This window comes from Podarcis melisellensis (assembly GCF_964234715.1).
Source record: "Podarcis melisellensis genome assembly, chromosome: 9".
In the NCBI taxonomy this organism is placed as follows: Eukaryota; Metazoa; Chordata; class Lepidosauria; order Squamata; family Lacertidae; genus Podarcis; species Podarcis melisellensis.
The window spans coordinates 61,534,998-61,547,742 of record NC_138541.1 but is presented as its reverse complement, the minus strand read 5'-3'; the positions used below and the strand labels follow the sequence as shown (position 1 = coordinate 61,547,742).

At 41.8% G+C, this 12,745-nt stretch overlaps 1 protein-coding gene across 3 annotated transcripts in view; it reads right to left on the bottom strand.

Moving 5' to 3' along the window:
* The window catches only part of ARAP2 (ArfGAP with RhoGAP domain, ankyrin repeat and PH domain 2), a 129,013-nt gene that overhangs the window by 100,537 nt on the left and 15,731 nt on the right, over positions 1–12,745 (bottom strand). For all 3 annotated transcript variants that reach the window (XM_081924326.1, XM_081924325.1, XM_081924324.1), the window contains 2 exons: positions 6,914–6,984; positions 2,319–2,395 (listed from right to left, as the gene is read on the bottom strand). In XM_081924326.1, the coding sequence (XP_081780452.1) occupies positions 2,319–2,395; positions 6,914–6,984 (148 nt within the window). The remainder of the gene's footprint in view (positions 1–2,318; positions 2,396–6,913; positions 6,985–12,745) is intronic.

Genomic DNA, 12,745 nt, shown 5'->3' with positions numbered 1-12,745 from the left:
GAGAGTTGTGGTGATCACACAAGGTCCCCGGACATTTCACCGTCTATTGATCCCTGTGCCGCCACTTTATTTCTCGCTGCCACCACCCAGGCCCTACCTGGTACAATACTGAGTCCAGCCAAGTTTAAATTGGAACATAAACTTCTGTTTATTTATTTCAGTTTAACAAGTGTGTGGTTTCATAAACGGTATCGGTTAATTACAATCATGGGGTGCCTATCCAGACCTATAACTTCCACTACCTGTTCTCACTCAGTAAACCGCCTTTCAGATATTTCCTTGTCTGCCTAGCCCCTAACTGTTCCTGACTCAACTTATTTTGCTACACTAACTCAACCTACCCACAGACTCTATCCCAATTCACTCCCACTCCAACCAACCACCCAACTCCCAACAAACTCTCCTTTCGCCCCTCCCAGAGTTGGTTTTATAGTCCCTCTGACTCCACCCCCCTGGGTAACTTGTTTAACTATTTCACCTCCAGCACTCTCATATGTTAATGTCACAAGGGTTTGCACTTCCGAATAGAGGGAGGGGGAATGAAAAAAAAAACCAACTGGGCAAATCCTATCTCAAGTAATGCTTTAGAACACGTAAATTGACCACTTTAAAGGGCAGCATGTTAAACAAGAGGCTTTTTGTGACTGTCAACCTTGAGGTGGGGAGAATCATTGCTCACTGATGACTTCTTTCTTGGTTGAAATCACAGCCCAGTATTGCTAACATCCAAGCTCATTTTTCAGGACAGACAAGCGCCTTAAGTTCCAACTGATGCACCTTCCTCCTCCAATTCCCCAGTGTCTCATTAATATGTTTCTCCAGGCATCCCTCCGATAAACTAAAACCTTCTGTTCTCCATGTCTGGCCCAATATCCTTCTTCAGTCTTACATCTAACCACACGGAAAACCTGTCTGTGAATAGTGCTGCCTCTTGTCTGCAACTCCATCTTAGTTTCATATCATTTTCCCTGTCATTAATCCTGCAAATGAAACTTGCATAAAGTGATGACTGCATGGGATCTGGGTTTTATGCAAACTCAACAAGGCATCTATTTATTCTGAATATATGTTTAGGAATACAGTCGAAAACATCAACCTTCTTTATCCTTGCTGGGCTGAAACAAGAAGTGAAGGCTAGTCCCAAGAGCAACATGTACCCAAACTGACAAGACAGTAGCTCTTCAGAATCAAATGAAACCCTATGTCACCTGATCCCTACTGAAGTAGTAGCTGCCATGCCACCCTCTGACCACCCACAATGCTGGTATCACAGCACAGCAAAGAGCAGCTTCCTTCCCCAGTTCAAAAACCCTGGCATCCTAAACGCATGCATCATTTCTTAGCTGAATTAAACAAATCACCCATTTCGACCATAGCTAATTTTCTGTAATCTTCTTCTTCCCCTGTCTTAATGAGTCCAGTCTTCTAGATTGTTCCATATAAACAAAGTCAGTCTCTTTTAACTTTGTGGGCCTCCTAATAAGTAACGCAATTTATATGTCAACTCCTAGCATTCCACTCCTTTCTCCCAATATTTTGTCACACTCTTATGTGACCAAGAAAAAGAACACAGGCCAAGACTAGATGGATGTTTGGTAAACACACTCAGCCCAGTATACCTGAAGGAGTGTCTCCAACCCCATCGTTCAGCCTGGACACTGAGGTTCAGAGCCAAGGGCCTTCTGGTGGTTTCCTCCCTGTGAGAAGTGAGGTTACAGGGAACCAGGCAGAGGGCCTTCTTGGTAGTGGCGCCTGCCCTGTGGAACACCCTCCTACCAGATGTCAAGGACATAAACAACTATCTGACTTTTAGAAGATGTCTGAAAGCAGTCCTGTTCAGGGAAGTTTTTATTGTTTGATCTTTTATCGCTTTTATTATAATTATTATTAATATTCTGTTGGGAGCCACTCAGAGTGGCTAGGGAAACCCAGCCAGATGGGCTGGGTATTATTATTATTATTATTATTATTATTATTATTATTATTATTATTAATGAGAAAGCTTAACACTAACTCCAGTAGTGTTCATGCACAAGCCCCTTTACTTTATTCCATAACAGTGAATGGGCTATCATCACTAACATTTGTTGCCAAAAATGAAGTTCTGCACTTGACAAAATCTCTTCTGCAGTCTGGCACTGGGTGGATGATGATATTTTATTATATTATGAATTTATATACCATCCTATACCCAGAGGTCTCAGGGCAGTTCACAGATCTCACTAACAGGAGTTCCTACAGAGCATATAATGTTCTTTTATTATCTCCACCACACTCCATTAGAACAAAAGAAATTTTGCTAGTAAACGACAACTCACTGTGTCTTCTGGGCAGCTGATAAGGAAGGTTTCCCCATATGGAGAGATGGGAGGTGGCTTTTCTTCCTCAGAGTCTCCTTTAAAAGAAAATACGGGTTGCTTCAAATAGGCACACAGAATTGCTCAATTTCTCTAACATGATAACCTGCACACGCTCTCCCAAGATAAATGCATGTACTCTATGAAGAGAAGAGCACTGAGTTGCAATGAAGTGGTACCTGTGATGGCTAGTTTGCACAAAAAAGTCTCCACTTGATGATACAATCCTAGAATAGCTCATGTGGTGCCTTTTAGATGTTGTAGACTACAAGTATCATCACCTCTGACCGTAGGTCATGCTGGCTGGGGCTGATGAAAGATGTGACACAAAACATCTGGAAGGCAACACATTGGCTAGTCCAAAGGCAACCAAGAAATTGATGCATGCATGCAACTCCTAAAAAGATTGTCATACAAATCTGTTCAGATTTTTACATTTCCTATTACTGTGGTGCCTCAGGTTACAGACGCTTCAGGTTACAGATGCTTCAGGTTACAGACTCCGCTAACCCAGAAATAGTACCTTGGGTTAAGAACTTTGCTTCAGGATGAGAACAGAAATTATGCAGCAGCGACACGGCGACAGCGGGAGGCCCCATTAGCTAAAGTGATGCTTCAGATTAAGAACAGTTTCAGGTTAAGAACAGACCTCCAGAACAAATTAAGTTCTTAACCCGAGGTACCACTGTATCAACCATCAACTCTTTATTTAAAGCTGACTGAAACACCATCAGTGTACCAGTGATACCAATTTAAGCAGATGGTACTTCAAGCCCTTGATCCAAGTATTAAGCTATACAAGTCCCCTTCAATATACACGTTTCAGAAAATAATATGGGTACCCTAAGCTAATCCCATTTACCTTATTTAACATTCATTTCACTAGAACCTGCTTCTAAGTAAGCCTCGGGGCTGCTGACAATATTAATTAAAACTTCTGCAAAGGTTCATGTGCCTCCACTTTCTCAGAAACCTGTTTGTACTATTCAGCACATTTTTATTACACTCTAGCGAGGCACATAGCAGTCTAAGGTTGTCTATTTTTTTTTTCAAAAAAAGAGTATCACAATGTGGTATCAGTGAATTGTTCCCCAGATTACCGCTGTTTAGGCTGAGGATACTGTTGTTAATGTAGCCAATATGACACACCAAACAAGTGAGGTATCAACAGGTTTGGGAGAAGCACACAGTTTGGAAAAGTACAAAGAATAGAGGGGGAAATCTGAAAAGGGAGAAGAACACCCAAATAGCCCGATGCTATTTGGGTGGATGTGGCAGAAAGACATGGAAATCCAAGTGGGAAAGGAATGGAATGGAGTAATGTAGAGGAAGATCTGGGTAGCTGACTAAAACACCAGTAAGGGGGCATGTGATGAACTACTATATTCTGATTTAGACTGGGCGTATGGGAATCTGGACCCCTAAAGAGGAATCCTATGTGGAATCAACAGCCTTGATTTTATTTCCAATCCACTTTCCAAGTGAAATATCTTATTTTGCAGTAGCCGACTGGCTAACTCTCTTGCAAAGGAAATGCAAACCCATCATAAAGGTGAAACCATAGTGAAAGAAAGTATATTTATGATTAGTTTCCTTGACCTTTCACATCACTGATGGAGCTTCTTGCTTGTTTGGTCCAAGCCACACTCTTTACTTAGAAAAGAAACCTGCTTCAACTCATGATAGATTCCATAAATATGGGCTAAAGCACCGGTACCTTTGCTTCTTTGAAATCATGTAAGTGATCAGAGATGCTATGCAAGGGACTAAGATCATCTTTTCTGAAAGGAACTCTACATCTGCTCTGAAACCCAAGACTCCACAGTACAACAGACTGTGAGTTTATCAGTTCTAAAGCCCACATCTCCAAAGGATCCATTTGTGCGTCATTGAAACAAGAACGCAGTAATGTCTTCATAGTGGTGCCATAACTTGAACCTGTTGACCTAGGATTTCAAAGATGTGCTATGTTGCTGTGAGAATGTAATGAAAATGCACCCTTTGTATTTAAATGAAGAGCATCTGTCTCTATTTAATCAATAGTTTCACTACAAACTTTTCTTCTCAACATCTTCTTAACATCTGCAGAATCTCAGGGTTGTGAGTTCAAACGCTGTGTTGGACCAGATGATCCTTGTGATCCTTTCCAGTTTCTACAATTCTATGATTCTTCCTAACATCATGTTGACTGAATGAAGCTGAAGCTCTCCAGTCATTACTAATTCCAGCCAGAAAGCTGTGGATGTAGACTTTAAAAAGAATCAAAAGGAAGATCAAAAAACAAAACAAAACAATACCCACTGCCTTCAAAGTCGTCTCATCGTTTCCAGGGTGCAAAGGGGTGGGAGGGGAGGGAAAATTGTTTGGTGGTTTTTAAAGGCCTAGAGCTGACAGCAGGGTTGTTTTGCAGAGCGCAAAATGTGCCTGAACATGTCCAGGTTAAGTCTTAAATATGAGCAGGCAGAAGTTCACTTCAAGCAGTTGTTTAGCCATCTTCACAGGAGGGAAAAAGTTGGAACGCTATTAACTCTCCTTAATCCTTTGCCCTCAGGGAAGAGTGTCAGCTATTCAATTAAACACCAGAGCAAGGATTCAAACAGCCATGTGACTACTTCTGCACACCCAAGAGAGATTCAGGCTTCCCTTTGAAAACCAGGAAGAGTCTCAAAATAAAAACAAAAAACAGAGTGTCCTATGGAATAGGAAGGTTAAAGAATAAATGTTTGCAGGGGTGTGAGAGGGTGAATGAGGTGGGGGGCCTTTGATCCTATGGGAGGGCCCACTGTGTCAATCATTCTCTCGGTCTGGGCTCAGAAACCCTCTCGACTTTAAACAGCATTTCCCAATTGATGAGAATATATCCCTGCTGCTCTTCTTGTTTTGTCATTTTCCACTGTGAAATTTAGCTTTGATCTTGTGTTATTTGGATAGCTGGTTTAACACTGGAACATTTCGTAGGGGCAGTCCTCTGTGCACCTTGGACTGAGGATCAGGGAAATGAGCCAAAAGAAAACCCTCTTTCTCTCTGTCTCCTTTCATTCACACACACATACCAATTGAAACACATCTCAGTTTTTCCTCTGTTAAACACACGTCCTTTTGTCCTATCTAGTCGCAGTCCAAAAGGTTCTTTTTTATATATAACAGATTCTCATTCAGTTTTGAAAACCTCAACACATTAACTTCAAATTCAATATTCTTGCAAAATGAACAAGGTGATATCCCACCCATACCTCTGTGGTGCTTTTTCCACCCATATTCTGCTGCTTTTATATGTCAAACTATATCTAATACCTATTTCCTCTGTTACATTTATTGTCATTCTCAATCTGCTGTTTATAATTCAAACCCTGCTTGTGATTTCATTTGACTACACAAATTATTCCTCTCTCTTTTTTTGTCCTGTGGAAAAGCCACTGTTTACAAGCATTCATAGGATTTTCTGCAGGTAAACAACAGGTTTTCCCAGAGAAAGTTGTGGGATAATTATTTTTTTTTTTAAAGACCTCTTGGATCTGTGACTAGAAATCAGGGGACAAACAGAAGAAATCATGGAACGAACAGAACGAGCCCCAAGTTTGCTCCTACGCTCTGCCCTTCCTGTATTACACTTTACTTAAGCATCTAATTTGTGGTGACAACATTATGACCTGCATGTTTAAAATGTCAGCTGCTCAGAAGAAGTTTGAAGCAAAGTTTTTCTCCTGAAATTAGTTCCAGAAGCAAGGCCTGACTGGAGAAAAGTAGGATGAAGAAGCAGCTTTGAGAAGAGAAACTTAGGAACAGAACAGTTTGGCACCACCACCTCTTTGTATGAATTATCCCCAACTGCCTGCATATTTCTGTCTGGTGGCACACATTTTTCTGAAAACAGATTCTGCTACCGTCACACATACTTAGACAATACATACACTCCCCTAGCATATATCAAAGAAGGAAGAGATCAAAGGTTACTGATAAGTGCATAGGGTACGAAAAATACATCGCAAGTGGCTTTGTGAAGTGCGATGAGAAGGCAGCATCAAAGAATGCACATGTGACTCACACATCCTGTTTCTGTGGTTCTTGGGTTTCACACCTGAAACAAACCCTGCACAGGAGAACAGTAACAGTGAGCACATTTCTCCCTGGGGGAGATACCAAGACATTTGAGCTATGCTCAAGCACTTTTCCTTCATTACAATCGAAGCAAATCTATGCTATCTGGGGGGAAAGAGATATTAAGTAAAGATAGAATATTTTCTTTGTTTGAAAGAAAGAAGTAATTCAAGAAATGTAAGATGTGCCAACTTATCATCTATAAAGATATTTTATTTATTAAGATGGCCTTCTTGGTGTTATCATGCTATATTTCCCAAATAATAATAATAAATAATATTTTTTTATTTATACCCTGTCCTCCCTGGCCAGAGCCAGGCTCAGGGCGGCTAACACCAATAAAATTACAATAATGGGGGGAACAAACAAACTAAAACCAATTTATTATCACCTTGCTTTCTTCTTACATTTTCCAATAACTCAGAATAATTTGCTCATAGCTGCAAAGTTCAACTTACTTCTTTGTGAAATATGAGTCTCGGAACAAAGGATACTTAAACCATTCACGTTTCTTCTTTCCTGAAGGGAGCTGAAAAAACACCAACGTGAAGAGATAAATATAAGGCAGAACATGCTTCTAATTACTCTGATGGAAATACAGGCTTTAAATCACCAGATTAAAAAAACCAGTCAGGTTTATTCACAAAATGCTAGCAGTAACGTTATGTGCTGTTTTCCATTTTTCAGCACAGTTAATATTTTGCCATAGGGTTTGTCCACATTTCATAGGTCCATCAATAGAGCATGAGACCCTTAATCTCAGGGTTGTGAGTCTGAGACCATGTTGGGCAAAAGATTCCTGCATTGCAGGGCGTTGGAATAGATGACCCTTGTGGTCCCTTCTAACTCTTCAATTCTATTATTCTATTATTCTGCTTGCCCTAGGCAAAGGTCTTAGCATCTTTACCTTTCTCCCACTGCTTTTTGCTAGATTCAGGTAGGTAGCCGTGTTGGTCTGATGCAGTCGAAAGAAATTTTAAAAAATTAAATTGTCTAGTAGCACCTTAGAGACCAGGACATGGGTGGCACTGTGGGTCAAACCACAGAGCCTAGGGCTTGCCAATCAGAAGGTTGGCAGTTCAAATCTCCGCGACGGGGTGAGCTCCCGTTGCTCGGTCCCTGCTCCTGCAAACCTAGCAGTTCGAAAGCACACGCGCAAGTAGATAAATAGGTACCGCTCCGGAGGGAAGGTAAACGGCGTTTCCGTGCACTGCTCTGGTTCGCCAGAAGCGGCTTAGTCATGCTGGCCACATGACCCGGAGGCTGTACAATGGCTCCCTCGGCCAATAAAGTGAGATGAGCACTGCAACCCCAGAGTCGGCCACAACTGGACCTAATGGTCAGGGGTACCTTTACCTTAGAGACCAACAAAGTTTGTTCTGGATATAAGCTTTTGTGTGCATGGACACTTCTTCAGATAGCGCTCAATTGGAGCAAATCCTGAGAAAACCCAACTGAGGTTCTCTCCTATTTAGCAGTAAATATCAGGTTTTTCTAGTGTTAGGGTAGGTGGAAGTGTAGATGAGCCCCCACTTTTCTATTACAGCACCTAATCTAAAGGCAGCTCCGAACTATTGAAGCAAATAACTAGAATTCAATGAATATCCATGATACTTTTGTTTCAAAAGGACACATTTGCACTTCACACTAAATCAAAGTTTAATAGGAAGTTCACAAGCTTCAATGGAAGCTGGGTTTGTATGCTGCTATTTCCTCTCCTTACCCATACAGCTGGGAAGAGAAATACATTTCTGAGCACAATTCAAAGTGTTGGTGCTGACCTTTAAAGCCCTAAACGGCCTCGGCCCAGTATACCTGAAGGAGCGTCTCCACCCCCATCATTCTACCCGGACACTGAGGTCCAGTCCTGAGGGCCTTCTGGCGGTTCCCTTGCTGTGAGAAGCCAAGTTACAGGGAACCAGGCAGAGGGCCTTCTCGGTAGTGACACCCGCCCTGTGGAACACCCTCCCACCAGATGTCAAAGAGAAAAATAACTACCAAACTTTTAGAAGACATCTAAAGGCAGCCCTGTTTAGGGAAGCTTTTAATGTTTAATAGGTTATTATATTTTAGTGTTTTGTTGGAAGCCGCCCAGAGTGGCTGGGGGGACCCAGCCAGATAGGCGGGGTATAAATAAATTATTATTATTATTATTATTGGCAGTTCTGCATTTAATTAAGCACAGCTTACCATACGGTCTCCAGCCAGAGCTGTGATCAATACCAACTACAGATGGTTTTTTTTAAAAAAGCGCTTTCTAACCCATTGTTTGAAGTTGGTTTGTTTGAAATTGACCACTGTTAGTACTGGTTAAAACACGTCACTCAGGGCAACAGGATAAACCATAGCTAGCCAAAAGGAAAAGCTTCTGAACTCCTTCTGGCTATATGGGAGAAGTAATAATAATAATAACAATTTATTATTTATACCCTGCCCATCTGTCTGGGTTTCCCCTGCCACTCTGGGCAGCTTCCAACAGAATATTAAAAACACAATAAAACATCAAACATTAAAAACTTCCCTAAACAGGAAGTAGAGAAGGAGGGATGTTCATGGTACCTTATTCCTCCAGAATGTCATGCTATGATTTAGCATGATATGCAAAGTGACAATAGAATATTAACAGCTACTGATACATGTGCTGAACAAGGGATAAGGGCTGGATCTAGACATGTCAAAGAAGTGTTAAACGCATTGTAAACTTTGTATGAGAAATCGGGTTGGCAAAAACGGGACTCCACAGCGCCATCTGGTGTCACAGGGTTACAATGCACATACAACACACATAAAGCGTTTTTTCTTTGCCAGTGTCTCCGAGTCCAAGGTCTCCAAACACTTGCCACTAAAAAGCAAGTGTTTTGCTACATTGTTAAGTCTATGGCAGAGAATGAATAACAATGTATAACAAAACAGTCTTATACAACGGCTCATGACTGTGCACAGAAATCAGCCAGTCGCTTTGACAGGAAGCATGATAAACATCATCTCAACATCAAATGCAACAGCAAACTGATCAGCATTTCGGATGCAGAACAATGTATTTATGCAAAGTTGCAAGCCAACCATTTCGAAAATTCATTTCAAAAATGGCATGTCTGTTTTTTTGCATGTGTGTGTGTGTGTGTGTGTGTGTCCCAAACATGCTATGTTAATTTTCAGGCGGAAGTACATTCTGAATAATGGAAGCAGCATTATTCCTCAGCAATACATATTGAAAATAGAGATCCATGCCAAGAATACAGAAAGATAGACAAGGATATAAATCTTCTCAAAGAAAAAGATTTTTCCAAAAAATCAAAAAGCAGTTTAGAATCCAAAACATATGCTTCAAGATATGTTATGGGATGAGTGGATGAAACCCTGTGCAAATTGCCCTTGCATCCTTGAAAGAAAGGCAGAATAAAATCTGTGATAAAATAAAAAAGTTGGCTTCCCAGAAAAGTCTTCACGTAAAACTTCTGAACTTGTTTATAACCCCCAAAATAGTATGATTCTCCAGAATTAGACTGATAAAAGTCCACACAGAATGGGCATTAATTGATTAACTTTTAGCTTGCTCTTTCTTCCCAAAGGTGCCAAGGTATCTTATCCCCTTGTGGAAAGGGAAGACATAATGGACTCAAAAATATGTATACCCCTAGTTTCAAACTGCAATTCCCATCAGCCTCATCATGCTGTCTGGAGTGGATGGCAATTGCTATACAAACCTTGTGGATGTTGGGGAAGGCTAACTATGGAGTTTAGAGTATAAATTTGCCCATGTTCACAGCTGTTGCGCAAGTGAATCAACTGTGGGCCTTCTCTGTTCCCATAAACTGAAAGGCTTTTTTAAAAGTCTTCAAAAATTGCAAAATAAGTGTCATCATGTAGGCAGCATGTCACTTTGATATTATCTCAATTAGGTTTCTCAGACAAGGAAGCTGTGACTCATTACTTTTATTAAAATTGCAAAACAAAGTCTCTCTGAATCTTGTTAGGAAACAAAGGCAACACTCACATCATGTCAAACCACTTGTGTCTTGTAACACAACCGAATACAACATGACAGTCTTGAAATTCTGAAAGGTGGTGCTATTAATTTGCTCTTTTCAAAACACTGCATTAGAGTTTCTGAAAGATTTAAAATCAAGAAGTGATGTAATGCAGAAATAAGAGAGGATCTCTTTACAAAAGCACCAATGGAAGGTTGTCTAGCACTGGGCAATGTTCCCAGTCTCAAATTCCTATAATCCACCCAGTGGCATAGCGTGGGGACCCGGGACCCGGTTGCAGATTTTAGAAGGGTGCAATGGGGTGCAACCAAGCGCCCCTACGACAGGCTCCCTCATCAAGGCCAAAGTCATGAGGAGGCAAGGCAAGCTGCGTCTGGGACAGCTAAACTGGTGTGCAACAAATACAAATTCATCACATTCACAGGCCTTAAGGTTCCTTCTGCAAAAGGGGGAGGGGAGCACATGAACGGAAGCACCGTATTGACCCAAATACAAGCAGCACTTTTTTTCTAAATTCCTACTGCGAAAAGTTAAAGTGTGGCTTATATTAGCAACCTTACATTATCGCTGCTGAAACAGCTGCCCACGAGGGTCATTGGGGGTGGAGGACAATGGCGCCCGTCCCGACCACATCTTCCAAGCCTCCCCCGAGCTGCCATAAGGAAGGGGGAATGGGGGGAGGCCACTGGCAAAGCGGTGCACTCCCCCCCCCCCCAGAGCAGCCTGGGGCAGTGGCACGCAGCCTGCCCACACTCCAGCTTGGGGAGATATTGCCCGGAGGCAGTTGGGAGGTGGGCACACAGCGTGCTCAGAGCCAGGCGCCGGCACCGGCTTTGGGAGCAGGGTGCCAGCCGCTCCCCATTCAGCCTTGAATTTTAAAGGTGTGGGTGCACCTTATATTCGGGCCAATACGGTATTTAAGACATTGATCCCATCCGAACCTGCTAGACCAGGCATAGGCAAACTCGGCCCTCCAGATGTTTTGGGACTATAACTCCCATCACCCCTAGCTAACAGGACCAGTGGTCAGGGATGATGGGAGTTGTAGTCCCAAAACATCTGGAGGGCCGAGTTTGCCTATGCCTGTGCTAGACTATCCAGTCCAACTTCCTGTTTTCACAGAGGCCTATGGGAAGCAAAAACTGAGCACAACAGCAACTCTGGTGTGAGTTGCTATGAAGAAGTACTTTGTTTTGTCTGTCTTTCAACATCCAGGATGTCCCCCAACTTCTAGAATTAAGAGACAAGAAGAAAGACTTTTTTTATCTCTCTCGATCCACTTTCTCCATAAATATTTTTATACACCTGTTTCATTTCGCCTTTTCTCTAACCTAAAAATCCCCGAATGCTGTAACCTTCCCAAGGCATTCAAGCTACAAAGTAACAGTCGGGTGGAATGCAGCATTGCAAGTAACATATTTTGTTAAGTAATAAGACACCAATTAAATAATACAATCCCAGACCTAGAATAGAAGTGGGAGTGGGGAACATAGAGTTATTTGCTCAGTGTGGCTACTCTGCCTGACAGATTTGGTATTGAAATTTCAATGAAGACATTCATTTTTATTTATTTATTTTTTTAAAAAAATATCTCTGCAGCACACTTTAAATAAGAGGTGAAAAACATGAGCTCTCTGTAGAATTCACAGCCATGCTGCTAGCACCGCTGCGCTGTTCCATATCCCCCGAAGTTCCTTTACATTTCTAAGGACACAGAGACTTCTATAATCTGTGCTTAACAAGCTGGAGGCAATTTTCAAAGACAGGTAAAGGTCTCAGGGAGGTGGGGAGAGATTCTGTCCCTTAGCCATATGTAAGGAGAATAATAATATAGAAAATTTCTTTTAAAAATCCAGGCATGAAAGAACACTAGATAAGTGCACTACAGAAGGACACTAAACTTTTTCAGAGCTTGGGGAGGAATCTAAGCGCTAACAGACAAGCAGCATTAACTATAGAGACCTTAGCTTCACATTCAGCAGTCTGCATCTCTTAACAGATCTCAGCGTCTGTGCATGGCATCTAATGCAATTAATTGAAAAACAAAGGCTGACCACAGTTCTGTGGCTTGTGCATCATGACCACAAAATTGAGGGCTGCCTATTAGAGGGCAGAGGTGAATAGAGCGGCTGACAAAAATGGTTTGAATGCAGTTTGAAATGTCTAGTTCAACCTCTCCCAAATTCTGAAGTTATTGCAATGAGCATTGCCCATTCCCCCACTTCATGCCACTGGCAGCTGTTGAATGGGCATGGAAACATATCTGAGATGATGTCAGAGCACATCATCTCTTTGAAG